The 17,864-nt window shown below is 46.9% G+C and overlaps 1 protein-coding gene across 2 annotated transcripts in view; it reads right to left on the minus strand.

Moving 5' to 3' along the window:
• Window positions 1–4,171: 4,171 nt before the first annotated feature.
• The window catches only part of DOC2B (double C2 domain beta), a 31,810-nt gene continuing 18,117 nt past the window's right edge, over window positions 4,172–17,864 (minus strand). The window contains exons 7-10 of one of the 2 annotated variants that reach the window (XR_006196278.1): window positions 8,847–8,928; window positions 7,829–7,925; window positions 6,295–7,151; window positions 4,172–5,136 (exon numbers count right to left, since the gene is read on the minus strand). Coding sequence is in view for 1 of the 2 variants with exons in the window: in XM_042914392.1 (XP_042770326.1) it covers window positions 7,015–7,151; window positions 7,829–7,925; window positions 8,847–8,928 (316 nt within the window). In the remaining variant the exon portion in view is untranslated. Of the gene's footprint in view, window positions 7,152–7,828; window positions 7,926–8,846; window positions 8,929–17,864 lie in introns of both variants that reach the window. The other variant, XM_042914392.1, reaches the window with a different exon arrangement.

Raw genomic sequence — 17,864 nt, forward strand, 5'->3', positions numbered from 1 at the left:
ATGGGCAAAGGACTTAAATGCACATCTCTGCAGAGAAAGTACACAAATGTCCAATAAGCATGTGAAAAGATGCTCAACATCCCCAATCATTAGGTACATGAAAATGAAAGCCAGAGTAAGATACCACTCCACACCCATTAGGATAATTATTACAAAGACAAAATAAGGTTTGGTGAGGATGTGAAGAAAATGGAGCCCTTGTGAATGTCTGGTAGGAATGAATGTATAACGTTGCAGCCACTGTGGAAAACAGCTTGGTGGTTCCGCAAACATATGTCCCAACAATTCCACTCCGAGGTATGAGCAGGGACTTAAAGATAATCTGTACAACAATATTCCTAGCAGCATTATTTGCATGAACCCAAAGATGGAAACAACCCAAGTATTCGTCAGCAGATGAATGGATGGGGTACCTGGCTGGCAGAGCATGTGACTCAATCTTGGGGTCAAGGGTTCAAGTGCCACTTGGGGCATAGAATATACTTAAAGCACAGATGAAAAGATAAAACATATATTCATGTTATTCAGCCATAAAAGGAACAAAATTCTGGTATAGACTACAACATGGAGGAGACTTGAAATATGCTGAATGAGATAAGCCAGTCATAACAAGACAGATACAGGATTCCAATTAGGTAAAGTACCTGGAACAGGCAATTCGTAAAGATCGTAAAATAGAGCATACCAGGGTCTGAGTATGGAGGAAATGGGGAGTTACATTGTTCAATGAGTATGCAATGTCTGGGCTGATGAAAAACTTCTGGAAATAGTGGTGATGGTTGCACCAGATTGGGAATGTACTTAACGCCAGTGTATTGCCAACTTAAAAATGGTTAAAATGATTTTTTTTTTTTCTAAAAAAAGGCAGACTGCCACATGGAGTGCTTCATTTGGCTGTGTCTGGAGTCTTGGAAGCTTGACTACCTTATGTTTTCCTGCAAATGGACCTTGAAAACTTGTTTGAAGGTTCTAGTGAGTGTGGCTACTCCTATACCCTTGACAGAGAATGGTCCTCTTCCATCAGGGAAGGTTGTCTTCTTTGGGTGCACAGCTTTGGGAGGGATACACATGGAGTGGTGATGGAGGAAGGGGACACCTGCCTACCCAGGCAGGTCAACTGAATCAACCTTGGTGATCAGTAAGGTGAGAGATGGCACAGCCAGGTTGCCCCCACGTCCTAAACTGAAAATTTTTATTTATATTTTGCCACAGTGAGATAATTGAAAAGAACTGCCCTCTACACTCAATTTTGCTTTGTTCCTTCACTTTCCTACATTTCCAAGCTCTCACCATGTTTATATTTAAAAATGGAAATGACTGCATGACTCTCTAGCTTTCAGATAGGCTATAATGGAATTTAGGTTATAATGGAATTTAGCTTATTTCCTTGTTTCTTTAGTGTTTTGGTTGTTTACCAGTTTTTTTTTTTTTTTTTTTTTTTTTTTTTTTTTAATGTTTGAGAGACAGTATGGGAGGAGGGGCAGAGAGAAGAGAGAGAGAATCCAAGCAGGCTCTGTGCCATCAGCCTGGAGCAGCCTGACATGGGGCTCCATCTCATGAACCATGAAATTGTGACCTGAGCCAAACTCAAGAGTCAGATGATGCTTGACCCGGTGTCCCTTGTCTCCTTGCCCATAGCCATGGTTTTATCCCCTGGCCCTTTGATCTAAGGAGGTGAGTTCTAATCTGAACCATTTCTCTCCTGAGAAGCTAAATAAGAGTCAGAAAATATTTCTGGGTAGCTCAGCTCAAAAGCCACCCCGACTTGGGGCTGAGGCCACAATTTTGCATCATTTATTAACTGATAAATCCATGTGTGTTGACAGGGTGGAGGAAGGTGCAGTGCAGGAGGCTCAGCAAGATCTTGGTTTCTCAGTTTTCTGATTCTTATAAGGTAATTTCATTGGTTCAAAGCCACATAAGTGCTTCCCAGTTCAACATGTTCTCCAGGAAGAGATCTTGCCTGCCTGTGGTCAGGAGACACACAGAAGGGAATTGGGGGCCTATGACAGGAACCCACTGGGCAAAGGTGAGCATTACAGGACCCTGAGAGTGAGCCCTAGAAAATCTTTCCCAGCAGAGCAGAACCCTGCTGGGGTGGGCGTGAATAAGGCTGAACCTACAAGAAACCTAGTGGGACCTGGGCATCTTCCACCAGACCTGGCAACACCATTTGCTTCTTACAGCAGCATAGTGTAGAGATTAGGAGTATGGATTCTGGAGCCATAAGGCTTGGGTCCAAATCCAGCTCTACCCTTTAATTATTCTTTGTTCCCCAGTTTTCCCATCTATAAAATGAGGAAACAGTTTCATAATTATGAGGATTAAATGAGTACAACACTTTGTGAGAGCTCTCTATATGGGTATTATTGCTGCTGCTATTATAGTTCTGGCACCTTCTCTCTGGTCCCTATTATTTTCCCAGAGTTCTTAAGGACTCCCCTCCTGAAATAGCACAAGAATTGTCTTTCCTCCCATGACCTTTCTATCTTCCTTTGTGCCGAGGGTTTGTGTGGGGTTTGCTACCTTCATTGTGCTGGAGTATCTAGAAGGAGAGACTGTAGGTTTGTTCTGAGTAGGTGGCCTGTTAGAAATGAAATAAGCTCCCATCTCACACACAGTTTTTCAGTCCTACTTGGTCCTCTGTCCTGTGCTCCCATTTACTGCTCTTCCCTTGCCCCACCCTGCTCTGGCCCTATTGGTCTCCTTGCTATTCTCATTCCTGCCACACCTGCCCCCACCCCGAGGGATACTGGCCACTTCCTCCACCCAAAATATTCCATTCCTGTTGCCACCTGCCTGGTTCTGTCGGTGAAGCGGGAGACTCGAACTTGGGGTTGTGAGGTCAAGCCCGACTTTGGGTGTGGAGATCACTTAAATCTTAAAAATAAAATACCCTCATTCCATTTTGAGTATCTCCATAGTTCCCTCCCTCAGCCCCCTCCAAATTTTAGCTCAAAAGTCACCTTCTTTAGAGGGCCACCTCACCTTATTTAAGCCCAACCTCTCCCTCCCATCCCACCTTACTCCTTTTATGTCCTTTTTGTCATTAAAAAAAAAAAAAAAAAAAAGTAATCTGTACTCTCACTGTGGGGCTCAAACTCATGAGCCTGAGATCGAGTTGTGTGCTCCACCGAGCCAGCCAGATGCCCCTATTGTCATCTTTGAACATGCTATGTTTACTGTTTGTTGGCTGTCTTGATGATGAATCTGACCCACCAGTGCCTGGTGGTGGAGTTAATACTTCACAACTGTTTGTTGAATGAGTGGGTGACAGCATGGCATGCCGATCCTGCTGTAAAGTCTTGGGAGGCATGAGATGAATCCTAGTTGTGTCACTTACAAGCTGTGTGATTCAGTACATTTTAACCTGAGCCTTAGTTTTCCCGTCTGTAACCTGAGACCTACCTCTCATGAGTTCTTTGTGAAGAGTTAAAGGAGACAATGTGCTGAATGAGCCTCAGTTGCCATTCTCTCATTCTTTCCGGTCCTATCAACTCTATTTAAAGGAGTCTCCCAAGCCAATTGAATTGCAGTGAACGTTTTCATTTACTTTGGATTATAGGTCGTTATAAATATTAACAAGACTTAAAAAGGACACCTTCGAGTAGGTCAGACGAAAGTACAAAAATTGTGTGTGTGGGGCTGCAGTTTAAGGACCTTTTCTGCAGCCACCACATGGTAGCAAAACGGTGTTAAGCAGTGCACGAGAGTCTGCGTCGACGACAGCCAGAGTCCATGCATCGGGAGGTTCTCTCGGTTTGAGAAGAAACAAACAGTAGGACATGCACGGGCCGGGAGGTGCAGTTCCTCGCTCTTGCCGCTAGGGGTCAGGAGGTTACCGCTTCAGGGTTGGAAGACGGGGCCCGTCTGGGATTGATTGGCTAGTGGTGGCGGTGGGAGGTGGGGGTGGAGGAGGATGCAGCGTGCTGTCGGGCGACTTCCTGGTTACTGACACCAAACTTTGGAATGACTTTGTGGTGGTGGTTGGTAGGGAGGGGCGTCAACTTTCCAGTCTTAGACCAGAGGAAAGATGCCAGTTTGGGGCCAAAGGCAGAGATGATACTGCAGCTTCCCAAAGAGCTTTTTCTTCAGCAGATACAATCTGCGAGGGGTCCAGAGCAGTGCCAGGGTCCTGGTGAAGATTCACTCCTCCCTGGGGGGGGGGGGGGGCTCCTAAGCACCCCACCCTCCATTGGGGCTGTCTGTCCAGAATATCCATCTTTTATCCTGACTGTCCCTGGTCACGAGGGACCATCTTTCAGGACCAAGTCTACCCTTGTACAGCCTGGGGCAGTAAAGAGCCCCAGGTGGGCTCCTCGCATTTGCTGGGCCTCTGTTTTCCCACTGTCTAATAAAGTAGTTGTTGAGACTCCTAGCCCCTTCTAGCCTTGCCATTCAGTTCAGTATCTTCACAGAAAGTCTGTGGGGTTCTTTTCTGAATGAGGCCCTCCAAGAGGCAAAGCTAAGAAAAAGCTTAAGAAGATACCCAGGGCTCACCCAGACAGGAGGCCCCTCTAAAATAGGCCATCTCTTTGCTTGCTCCCCAAAGGTTCCCCCACGCCAGCCTTGTGGTTAAAAGAGGAACCCTTGCCTGAGCCCCTGTGAGGAGCACGGCCTGGCCCATGGACTCAGAGCCCAGGGAGGGAGGGATGGATAGCTGAGCTCTCGGCCTGGACTGTGGGGACCTCTGGGGAAGCTCTGAATGGCAGAAGTGATTTCAAAGCTATCTAGCAGCTGAGGCAGCAGGACTGCCGTGGTCCTACCCCTTCACCATGCACCAGACCCTACTGAGTCTGCTATCTGCTGAACCCTCCAGAAGCCCGGAGGCAGAGGCCTAGAGAATACGATCTCCCAGACAACCAGACGACGTGGCAGTCACAGGACCTGGGCTGAGTCCTGGTTTGCCCTTTCCCAGCTGTGTGCCACTGACAGACTACACAGCCTCTCTGAATCTCAGCTTCTTCGTCTGTCAAATGAGGACGACAAACCCACCCCATAGAAGTGTGAGGATTCATTACGACAGTGCACGTAAAACCCTTAACATACACAAAGCTACCTTAAAGACAGGAAAACCAAGGCTCCGTGACCAGCAAGTTTTCCAGCTACTGTTTGGGGGCTGGAATCCTGTTCAACCTGCAAAGTGGGAAAGGGCTGATGGGCACTTGGTGGAATTCGAATCATCACCTCAGGCCTCAGATGGTGATGTGCTTTGTGTCTGCAGCAGGCAAGAGTGAGCCCTAGGCAGGCAGCTTACAGGATGGACCTCTTGTGTAGGAGTCCAGCACCCTACTTCCATTGTGTCCATAGCTCTGGGCTGGGGGTGAGGCAGGGGCCATGAAGCCCGGCCTTTGCTAGCTGTGGTAGGGCAGGAAGGCCTCAGGCAGGTCACTTTCCCTCTCTGGGCCTCCGTTTCCTCCATCAGCACAGTGATGGGACAAACACAAATTCCTTGGTTTTGCATTAGTTCATACAGCAGCCTTGAAGGCCCCTGGGTAGGCAGGAAAAGTTTGGGGCTTCATACCTGGGCCCCAAGATTCCAATGCCCTCAACCTGACTCAGCGTGCAAGGCCCACCAAGCAGGGTGTCTCAGCCCTTGGAGGGAGAGGAGCCAGCCTCACAGGTCTTCCCAGAAATGAGGCCCTGGACTGCCACCCAGCACTCTGAAAGGAACATCAGTGGCCAAAGTAGGGCCAAGATGTAGGGCACTCATCTGGGCCTCTCACTCCCTAGCCCTGAACTCAGAAGTGGGGGGTGGGTGAAGGAAGAGGGTGAGGATGGGGACTTTTTGCTTCGTGAAAAAGGGAAGAGGGACTCTTCTGGACTAGAGCTGGCCTCATGCTTAAGCTGGTAATAATGAGAGGCTGGATCCATCCTCCAGGTTCTTAGGGAGGAGAAAGATTAAAGGTAGGAGAACTGGGTCTGAGGACTGAACTTGACCCTGACCCATCACTTCCCCCCTATGAACTGGGGTAAGCCTGGCAGGAAGGGATGGGGTGAGAGCAGGGCGGGGTGAGAGCAGGGCGGGGTGAGAGCAGGGCTGGGTGACATCACCCCTACCCCCATGCCTGTCCTAACCCTGTCTCCAGAGTGAGACCCCACGTCTTGCACAGTGATCCTTGACCCAATCACCATACTCTCCCCTCCAGGCCTTTGTAGATCATTTCCACTGCACACACTGCCTTTCCTCTATCTGCCTAGAAACCCATTCATCCTTCAAGGCCTTGCTGAGGCATCACCTCCTCCAGGAAGCCCTCCCAACCTCCCAGCAGAGTCAAAATCCATGGCACTCACCAGTTATGTCAACCTGGCTTTGGCACTCCTCACTCCCTGTTGTAATGGTTTCTAGCTCCCTGATTAGACCAGGAACTCTGAGGGTAGGCCCTGGTTCTCATTCTTCTCCAGCGGCTCGTGGAATCATTGACGTGCTTGCCAATTGCCCATGTTCAGTGAGCTTGTAGGAACTTGACCATTCTTGCTCTCAGGTCAACTTTTCTCCATCTGCCCAGTAATGCCAGAGGCGAACGGTTGCAGTAAGAGCTTCCTTTTGGGAATAAACTTCTCCAACTCTTCCCCTCATGCCCCTTTCTCCCTAATGTCCCTCAGGAGTTCTCCCTGGCCCCACCAAGGCCAAGGCGCCCCTGCACTCCTGTTCTCTCCACCTGGGGTCCCCATGACTTACTACTGACCTCAAATAGGGTCCTCAGCCCCTGGGTGGCCCCCTTCCCTTCCCTGGGGTGGGTGCTGAGGCCAAGGTCCTCTCCCATCTCCTGCTCTCTTGGGCCCCAGGGGGCTGGAAGCAGGCCCAGCTTTCTGGCCTTGCTCTCCCTTGGAGTGGCTAGGTCCTCCACAGCCTCCAAGCGGGGGCTGCAGTGGCTCTGTGTCTGAGCAGCATCCTGGATCTCCCCCAAGATGAGGGCCAAGGCCCTTGGTGGCAGCTGAGGAAGCCCAGGGCCAGGCTGGTGCTGGGCCAGGTGACAGGCAGGGGCGGGTGCGGCAGCAGGTGGGGGCTGGTCAGTCGCTGAGCACAGCCCCTGGGAGTTCATTGGTGAGCGTGTGCCAGCGCTCGATCCGCTTGTCCTTGTTCTTCAGGCAGTCGAACCAGTGCTTCAGGCGCTCGCCCTTAGCATTGATGCCCAGAACCACGCCTCCTGCAAGAAGGGAGCCAAAGGAGTAGCGAGGGACATGGTGACCTTCTGACTCCCAAGGGCCTGGGGGCGGGGGTTCCCATAAGACTAACCCTCTTGAACCAGTGCCCCCCACCCCAAAACCACCCCCTCCAGGGCTGGACCCTCCACCCTGCCCACTGGGCTCTGAGGGTGAGCAGTGGTTTGACTACCACACCACACTCTTAGCCTGACCCCCATCCCCACTGCGAAACCAGAGCCCTGGGATCCTGTCCTTCCCCTCTCTAGGGCCAGAGCAGTGCTGGGGGTAAGGTGTGGTCACGTCTTAGCCGAGGGATGGAGGCAGCTCCACTATGCACAGCCAAGACACTGATGCCGACGCCCACCAGGAATTCAGGGCTCCAAGGGCTCCGAGTCCAGCCCAAAGCACTGACCATCTTCACCTCTCACCACTGCTCCACACAGGCTGGTGTGTGACCCTCCCAGACCCCTTTCCCTCTCTGGGCCTATCTAATCCTCTGTCACATGGAGTCAGGCTGGATAAAGTCTGAGGCCCCTTGTGCCTGGGGCCAGATAGTCTGGGGAAAGCCGGGTCCATAGAGGCTAGGAAGCAGAGGCTGTGGCCTGGATTCAGGGCCGCTGTCCTCTGCGAACCCAGAACAGGCATGTGGCTAAAGGACATTCTCATTGTGTCCTCTTACCAATGAAATCGTTGGATTTTCCAATGTCATAATCCCAAACAGTGACTTCCAGGGTCTTCTTCGCCAGGTCCCCATGCTTAATCTCGTAACAGAATTCCTGGTGGTCAGAAGAAGAGTCAGGGCCAACACCACGGGGCCTGGAACCTGGCCAGTGGCCAGGAAGGCTCTGGGGTGCGGTGAGGGGTGAATGAATGGAGGGAGAAAGGAAGGGAGAGGGGGAGGGGTGGATGGGAGGGTGATCAGTGCTCAGTGGTAGATGGTGGCAGATCCTCACCCATTCCACCCACTTCTGCCCGAGAACCTGGCTGGGGTCCTCAAGGTCCCCTGCTCTCCAACCTTCCTGGTCCAATGTCACTGAAGCTGCTCTCTCCAGATCCCCAGGAGCCTCATCACCAAATCAACACACACTTGGCGACCTTAGCATGCTTGACCGCTCTTGGGTCTGGCTCTATTGACCACTCCCTGCCTTGTGAAAGTCTCTCCCCCACAGCTTCCGGGATCATCTGACATCTGGTATCCCCTTCACTCTCTGAAAGCATCTCCTTGGTCTCCTCCTCCTGCCCCTCAGTCACGCGGGCTCTTCCCTAGGCCCCTCTGCTCCTCTCCATATGCCCCTGCCCCCGAGCTGAAGACCTTGGGATCCACCCGGAGCAGAACTTCTCAAGGCCCTGGGACATCTCAAATCCTCACACCCACCAGAGCTTCCTCCATCTCGCTTGTACCTCCCCTCTTGTTGTCGGGTCCCCCCCTTCCACCTCCACATCCTCATGGCCACAGTCCCAATCAGCTGGATCCTCTGAAGAGCTTTCCGGGATTCCTTGCATCTCCACCTGCACCACCTTGGCCTGGTCCAGCCTGGCCTTGCCTCTCCCCCACCTCTCATGGTTAGGGGCTCTCCTGTCGGCCCCTCTCCACCCCTCAGTTTCTACAGTAACCCTTGGAAAAGCCAGTCTCTCCAGCAAACCCTGCCCTGAGTGAGAGCAAGCAGCTTCCCAGCAGCTTCACCAGCCCCTCATACCTCGTTGAACTCGGGGTTCAGGGTCTTCTTCTTTACTGCTGTCTTGTGTTTGGATTTCTTGTCCACATCTGGCTTCAGGTATCTGGAATTAGAACCAACAAATGGGCAGAGGGTGGGGAGAAGCTAAGGAGACAGAGCCAGGAGGGCTTGGAAAAGCCTTTTGTTCTGGAGAGACATCCCTGGGCCCCCCATTCATACTAACCGTGGGACACCCCAGCACTACTTTGTGGCCAAGGTTAGTGGTCCTCTGCCGTGGGAGGAGAAGCAAACGGTTCCTTTGTCACCTAGACTTCTGTCCCCACGCCCATTTCGGAAGTTAACCACAGAGTCCCCTTCTCCCCTAGAGGTTTTTCCTGGTTTCTGGAAGTCTAATGTTCATAAAACTTACATTTCTCACCAGAAAAAAAACATTTTTAGCAGCATTGGTCCCTTGTTAGTTTAAATAGCAGATTTATCAAGATACAATTCACATACTATGAATATCATCTTTCTAAAGTATGTGAAGTATAGTATATAATTATACAGGTGCTATATATAGTATACAACATAATAGTCTATTCCCAGATTATACAACCATTGCCTCTGCCTCACTGGAGCTTTGAGGAAGTTACAACAGTGCTTTCTGTAGGGAGAGTGAAGCCTGGTGTAGGAGCCAGTTCCTTTACAAGGAACTAATACCTAGACTTTGATACAGAAGGACTGCTTTCATCAGGCTCAGAGAGGTAGAGGGACTTGCCAGGCCACACAGCTGCTCAGCACAGGGCTGGTGCTCACAACCCAGGACAGGAGTTCCTTTGCAGAACTGCTCACCCTGTCCCTGCATAGACACTTGAGTGAGAACTGTCCTTCCCCTGCTGAGAGTTCTTTGGGCGTGAGGACTACATCTGTCTCACTCACCACCAGCTTCCTGGCACCCTGCTTGGGGCTCAGTACACTGGGTAGGTCAACAAACACCTGCTGAATGAATGCATGAATTCCTAGAAGTGACATTACCCGCCCAAAGGTACACACATATCAAGTTTCTTGCTTCATTGTGCCAAACTGTCCTCTGGAAAGGCTGTATGGATGATGCATCGTACCCTCAACAAAGCTGAGTATGGCTGCCTTAAAACCCCTTGCTGGTTTGCAATCATCTCTTGGACATCAGTCTTAGCAACATATTTATGGATGGGTCTCCTCAGGCAAGGGAAACAGAAGCAAAAATAAACTACTGGGACCATACCAAAATAAAAAGCTTGTACACACAAAGGAAACCATTAGTAAAATGAAAAAGACAACTTACTGAAAGAGAGAAAATACTTGCAAATGATAGATCTGAGAAGGGGTTAATACCCAAAATATATTAAAAATTTTTTAACATTTATTTTTGAAAGACAGAGCAGGGAAGGGGCAGAGAGAGAGGAAGACAGAGGATCAGAAGTGGGCTCTTCACTGATAGCAGAGAGCCCAATGTGGGGCTCAAACTCACAAACCATGAGATCATGACCTGAGCCCAAGCCGGATGCTTAACTGAGTCACCCAGGTGCCCTTAATACCCAAAATATATAGAGAACTTACACGCTTAACACCAAAATCCCCCAAATAATCTGATTAAAACATGGGCAGGGAACCTGAACAGACATTTTTCTTTAAAAATAAGATTTAAAAAAACCTGTAAAGTTTATTTATTTTGAGAGAGAGGGAGCACATGAGTGAGAGATGCAGGGAGAGAGGGAAAGAGAATCCCAAGCAGGCTCTGCACTGTCAGCGCCGAGCCTGATGCAGGGCTTGGACTCACGAACCATGAAATCATGACCTGAGCAGAAATCAAGAGTTGGATGCTTAACCAACAAAGCCACCCAGGCGCCCCTAAGTAGACATTTTTCTAAAGCAAGTATACAGATGGCCAACAGATACATGAAATCAATAATCATCATGGGAGTATAAATCAAAACCACCGGGAGATACCACCTTACACCTGTCAGAAATGGCTAGCGTCAAATAGACAAGAAGTAAGTGTTGCTGAAGATGTGATGAGGAACCCATTCCTTGTTGGTGGGAATGCAAACTGGTGCAGCCACTGTGGAAAACAGTATGGACGTTACTCAAAAGAGTAAAAGTAGAAATACCATGTGATCTGGTAATTCCATTACTGAGTAGTTACCCAAAGAAAACAAAAACACTAATTCAAAAAGGTATGGATATTCCCGTGTTTACTGAAGCATTATTTACAATAGCCAAATTATGGAAGCAACACGAGTATTCACTGATAGAAGAATGGATAAAGAAAATGTGGTATATGTATGTATATGGGTGTGTGTGTATGTATGTATATATTCTATATATACACAAGGGAATATTAACCCTAAAAAAATGAGAGCTTTTCATTTGTGCAACATGGATAGACCTAGAGAGTATTATACTAAGCGAAATAAGTCAGAGAGAGAAGCACCATATGATTTCCCTTACATGCAAAATCTGAAAACCAAAGCAAATGAGTAAAAAACCAGAAACATCCTCATAAACCGAAACAAACTGGTAGTTGCCAGAGGGGAGGGACAGGAAGGAAGGGACAGGTAAAACCGGTGAAGGGAATTAAGAGGTACAGATTTCCAGTTATTTAAAAAAAACAAAAATCCTTGCTGGCTTGAAAGGCAGCAAGTGTGATATATCACTGTTGGCTTTTTCAGTTGTGGTTTTTATTACATAAAAAACACTAGTTCGTTATAGGAACACTAGAAGATACGTACTGAAGAAAGTTGGAGGTGGGAAAGAGAAATGAAGACGTAGATCCACACAAAAACCTGTTTAGCAGTGCTATGCAGTTTATCAATAACTGGAAACTCACAAAACCCAGCAGGAAACAATGAACAAAATGCAAGTAAGTACACACCTATCAATAATTACTTTAAATCTACATGGTCTAGGGGCGTCTGGGTGGCTCAGTCGGTTAAGCGGCCGACTTCGGCTCAGGTCATGATCTCGCGGTCCATGAGTTCGAGCCCCACGTCGGGCTCTGTGCTGACAGCTCAGAGCTTGGAGCCTGTTTCAGATTCTGTGTCTTCCTCTCTCTGACCCTCCCCCATTCATGCTCTCTGTCTCAAAAATAAATAAATGTTAAAAAATAAATAAATTTACATGGTCTAAATGCTTACAAGGCATGGGGTTACAGAATGGATAAAAAAAGGAAAAAAAAAAGACTTATCTATAAGCTGCCTAGAAGGGACTCAGTTCAGACTTAAAGACACAGACTGAAAATGAGGGGATGGAAAAAGAAATTACATTCAAATGGAAGTGGGGGTGGGGGGAAAGCTGGGGTAGCAATACTTGCATCAGACAAAACAGACTTTAAAACAGAGACAAAGAAGGGCAGTATATAATGATAAGGGGATCAGTCCTACAAGAAAATATGAGAGTTATAAATATGTATACACCCAACATTGTAGCATCTAAATACATAAAGACATAAATACTAACAGACATAAAGAACACAACTGACAGTAATATAATAGTAGGTGACTAATACCCCAACAATTACATCAGTGGATAGACCATCCAGGCAGAAAATCAATAAGGAAACTGTCTTTGAATGGCACATTAGACCAGCTGGAACATTCTCCAAGATTGATCACCTGTTAGACCACAAAACAAATCTCTCTATTTAAGAAGACTGAAATCACACCAGACATTTTTTCCCAACAATAAGAAACTAAAAATCAATTAAAAGAAAGAACTGGAAAAACCCACAAACACATGGAGGATAAACAACATGCTACTAAACAACAAGTGGGTTAACAAAGAAATCAGACAAAATTTAAAAATACATGGAGACAGGGCACCTGGGTGGCTCAGTTGGTTGAGCATCCAACTTCAGCTCAGGTCATGATCTCACGGTTTAGGAGTTAGAGCCCCGTGTGGGGCTCTGTGCTGACACCTTAGAGTCTAGAGCCTGCTTTGGATTCTGGGTCTCCCTCTCTCTGTCTCTCCCCTGCTCATGCTCTGAGTTTCTCTCTCAAAAATAAACAAACATTAAAAAAATACATGGAGACAAAAATGAAAACACAATGGTCCAAAATCTTTGCGATGCAGTGAAAGTAGTTCTAAGAGAAATCGACAGAGATACAGTCCTACCTCAAGAAACAAGAAAAATCTCAAACAATCTAACCTTATACCCAAAGTAACTAGAAAAAGAACAAACAAAGCCTAAAGTTAAAAGAAGGAAATAATAAAGATCAGAGTAGAATAAATGAAGTAAAGACTTAAAAACAGGAAAATACCAGTGAAACTAAGGGCTGTTGTTTAAAAAGATAAACAGGGGCACCTGGGTGGCTCAGTCAGTTAAGCACCTGAACAGAGAGCCCATAATTCTTTCTTTTTTGAAATATTTTGAAAGCAAGTGAGCGAGCAGGGGAAGGGTACAGAGAGAGAAGGAGACAGAGAGTCCCAAGCAGTTTCTGCACGGTCAGTGCAGAGCCCAACATGGGGCTCAAACTCACAAACCGTGAGATCATGACCTGAGGTGAAATCAAGGGTCTGATGCTTAACCAACTGAACCACCCAGGTGCCCTTGAAGAGCCCATAGTTAAACCCATGCTTATATGGTCAATTAATATACAACAAAGGAGGCAAGAATATATAGTGGGGAAAAGATAGTCTCTTCAATAAGTGATAGTGGGAAAACTGGACCACTTTTTTTTTTTTAACACCCTGTACAAAAATAAACTCAAAATTGATTAAAGACTTAAATATAAGACCTGCAACCATAAAACTCCTGGAAGAAAACAGAAGTAGTAATCTCTCGGACGTCAGCCTCCATCACATTTTTCTAGAAATGTCCCCTCAGGCAAGGGAAACAAAAGCAAAAATAAACTATAGGGACTACATCAAAATAAAGATTATTTGCACAGTAAAGGAAATCATCAACAAAATGAAAAGACAACCTACTGAAAGGAAGAAATTTGCAAAAGATATATCCATTATCACGGTTAAATCCAAAATATATGAAGAATTTGTGCAACACTAAAAAAAAAGCCGATTAAAAGTGGGTAGAATAGATTGTTTTTTTATTTCAAAGAAGACACACAGCTAGCTAACAGAAACACGGGAAGATGCTCAACATCAGTCATCATCAGAAAGATGCAAATCAAACCCACGAGATACCATCACACCTGTCAGAATGACTAGTATAAAAAAGACAAGAAATAACAAGTATTGACAAGGATGTGGAGAAAAAGCAACTCTCATGCACATTGGTGGGAATGTAAATTGGTGCAGCCACTGTGGAAAATTGTATGGAGGTTCCTCAGAAAATACCCAGGGGAGGGGGAAATACAGGCTTCCAGTAAAACGAGTAAGTCACGAGAATAAAAGACACGACATAGGGAATATAATCAGCGATATTGTAATAGCGTTGTATGGTGACAGAGGGTAGCTACAGTTGTGGTGGGCAAAGCATAATATATACACGTGTTGAATCACTGTGTTGCACACCTGAAACTCACGTAACATCCTGTGTCAACTATCCCTCAATAGCGAATAAATAGAATGTGGAAAAAAAAAAATAGTAGATGATCCAGTAATTCCACTACTGGGTATTTATCCAAAGAAAATGAAAACGCTAATTTTAAAAGATGCGTGTACCTGTGTGTTCATTGCAGCGTTATTTACAACAGTCAAGATATGGATAGATGAATGGATAAAGAGGTGACACAGACACGCACGAATATCACTCGGCCATAAAAAAGAAGGAGATCTTGCCATTTGCAACAACATAGATGGACCTAGAGAGTACGAAGCTAAATGAAATAGGTCAGAGAAAGACAAAAACCATGTGAAGTCACTCATGTGAAATCTAAAGAATAAAACAAGTGAACAAAGAAACAGACCCATAAACACAGAGAACAAACCAGTGGCTGCCAGAGGGGTGGGGGTGGGGGTTCGGGCAAAACTGGGGAAGGGATGTGGGAGACACAGGTTTCCAGGTATGGAATGTGTACAGGGACAAAAGGCACAGCATAGGGAATATACTCAAAGGTATTGTAATAGCATTGTATGGTGACAGGGTAACGTTGTGGGTCAATAACACTCAAAAAAAAAAAAAAAAAAAAAAAAAGGAAACCGAAACGTGCTTCAACGTAAAGGGGAACTGAGCAACAACTTGTGGTTTCTCTAGGTGATGAATGACTATCTGGTAATAAGAAAGACCAAACTACGGGTGCTCGTGATCATGTGGGTGAATCTCCAATGCGTTATGCTACATGAGAGAAGTTAGGTTTAAAAGGCAACATGCTGAAAGGTTACCTTTAAAAGAAAGTGTGGAGGGGCGCCTGGGTGGCTCAGTCAGTTAAGCATCCGACTCTTGATCTCAGCTCAGGTCATGATCTCACCGTTTGTGGCTTCGAGCCCCGCATCAGGCTCTGTGCTGACAACACCGAGACAGCTTGAGACTCCGTCTGTCCCTCTCTCTCTGCCCCTCCTGTGTATGCATGCGCTCGCTCGCGCTCTCTCTCTCTCTCAAAATGAATATAAATGCACTTTAAAAAAGAGTCTGGAAAAGGCAAAACTGTTGGGAATAAAAACAAATCCGTGGTTGCCTAGGGCTGGGGGAACTTTCTGGGGTGACAGAGGTATTCCCTATCTTGACTGCGGTGGTGAGAACAAGATTGTATGTAGCAGTTAAACTTCAAAAGGGGAGAAACTTACAGCGTGTAAATTATACCTCACTAAATCTGACTTTTAATCCATCATAGGAACCCGGAATTCCTGTCAACTTGGCAGGTAGACACAGAGCCAGATTTTCAGATTTCACGCCACTTTGGCTTTGGATTGGCTTTCCTCCCGTACCGGAGCTCTAGCACCCCAGATACAAGTGAAGGCACTTTGTTGCCCTCCCCAGTCCCTTCCCCCTTCTCCCCGCCTCCCCAGAGACCACCGCTGCTAGGACATTCTCTGCAGGGCTGGAGATCTACAAACGTCCAGAAACAGTATCGCGCTGTATATTTGAGATCTACAGATGTTCAGAAACACTGTTCTCAAGTTTGCTTTGGGGATCAGCATGTTTGGATAGCTGTCCATGTTAATTTATCTAGCCTGAATTTATTCATTTTAACTGCACGCTACTTCGTTACACGCATATGCCGCATTTTATTAATCTATTCTTCTGCTGATGAACGCGTGGCTATTTCGAGTGTACTGCTATGCCGAGCAATGCTGCAAAAATCAGCCTCTCACCCGTACGTGGGTTTCTAGGATACAAACCTGGGAGGGAGATAATGCAGCCACAGGGGGCCCACATTTGCCTAGTTGACTGGATATGGCTGACTTTTCCTCCAGTGGTTATGGAGAGTCTCCTGATTATCTTCTGGATGGTTATGGCATTTCCTCTCACAGTAGTCTTTAATCTACTGGAAATCACGGTTTTGCTAATGAGTGAGGTGGGGATCCAAATCACTGGTTTTTTTCCTTATTTTCTTATTTATTTTGAGAGATGGAGAGGCACAGCCTTGGGCGGGGGCGTGCAGAGAGAGAGGGAAAGAGAGAATCTAAAGCAGGTTCAGCATGGTCAGTATGGAGCCTGACACAGGGCTCGAACTCATGAACTGTGAGATCACGGCCTGAGCAGAAATCAAGAGTCCAGCACCCCTCAAATCACTGTTTATGTGGAAAACCAGTAGCCCCTGCACCATGTGACCCAGGTCAGCTTCCCATTATACCTGGCCCTGCTGCTGGGCCTGATGGCGTTGAAGTTTTAAATAGTTGCTCTACTAAAATATGATTCAGGGGCGCCTGGGTGGCTCAGTCAGTTAAGTGTCCGACTCTCGATCTCCGCTCGGGTCATGATCTCACAGTCGAGATCGAGCCCCATTGTCAGCCTCTGTGCTATACGTGACACCTGCTTAAGATTCTCACTCTCTGCCCCTCCCCTGCTCGTGCTCTCTCTCAAAAAAAAAAATATGATCCACACATTATATAACGTGCTGTTTTAAAACATACAATTGGGAGCGCCTGGCTGGCTCAGTCAGTGGAACAGAGGACTTGATCTCAGGGTTGTGAGATCCATGTCGGGTATGGTGCCTACTTAAAAAAAATAAAGTACAAAAAATGGTTTTTAGTATATTCAGAGCTGGGCAACCATCAGTCAATTTTAGAACATTTTCGTCACCTGGGAAAGAAATGCAGTACCTGTTAGCAGTCACTCCCCATCTCCCCCCAACCTCCTTCCAGCCCCGCCAACTACCAATCTAATCTGTTCGCTGTCTCCGTGGATTTGCCTATATATATACATAGTTTATTTATTTTGAGACAGAGAGAGATCACAAGCAGGGGAGGGGCAGAGAGAGAATCCCAAGCAGGCTCTGCGCTGTCAGTACAGAGCCCGGTGCAGGTCTCAAACTCCCAAACTGTGAGATCACGACCTGAACTGAAATCAAGTGTCCGACGCTTAATGGACTGAGCCACCCAGGAGCTCCTGTATTTGCCTATTTAAGGCTTTCGTATAAATGAAGTTTTACAACGTGTGGCTTCTTTTGTGTTTGGCTTCTCTCCCTTAGCGTAATCTTTGCACGGTCTTTTCAAGGTTCGTACAGGTTCTAGCAGAGCCATAGTTTTATGGCTGAATCCCGTCGCTCTGTGTAGCTATGCCACTGTTGGTCTATCCACTCATCAGCGGACGGACATTTAGGTGGTTTCCTTTTGTCCCCTGTGACTGATGCTGCTGTGAGCATTTATGTACCAGTGTTCGTGGGCACGTGTGTTTCCAGCTCTCGAGGGGACTTGCTGGATCACGTGGTGACTCCATGTTTAACTTCTGAGGAACCGCAGATGGTTTCCTAGAGTAGCTGTACCACATTTTATAATAAATAAAATCCTACTTACTTTAAAATCTTAGTTTTTTTTAACCTAAGCTTACTTTTTTTTTTTTTAATGTTTTATTTATTTTTGAGACAGAGACAGAGCATGAGCAGGGGAGGGGCAGACACAGAATCCAAAGCAGGCTCCAGGCTCTGAGCCGTCAGCACAGAGCCCAACGTGGGGCTTGAA

Source organism: Panthera leo, chromosome E1 (genome assembly GCF_018350215.1).
Source record: "Panthera leo isolate Ple1 chromosome E1, P.leo_Ple1_pat1.1, whole genome shotgun sequence".
Lineage (NCBI taxonomy): Eukaryota > Metazoa > Chordata > Mammalia > Carnivora > Felidae > Panthera > Panthera leo.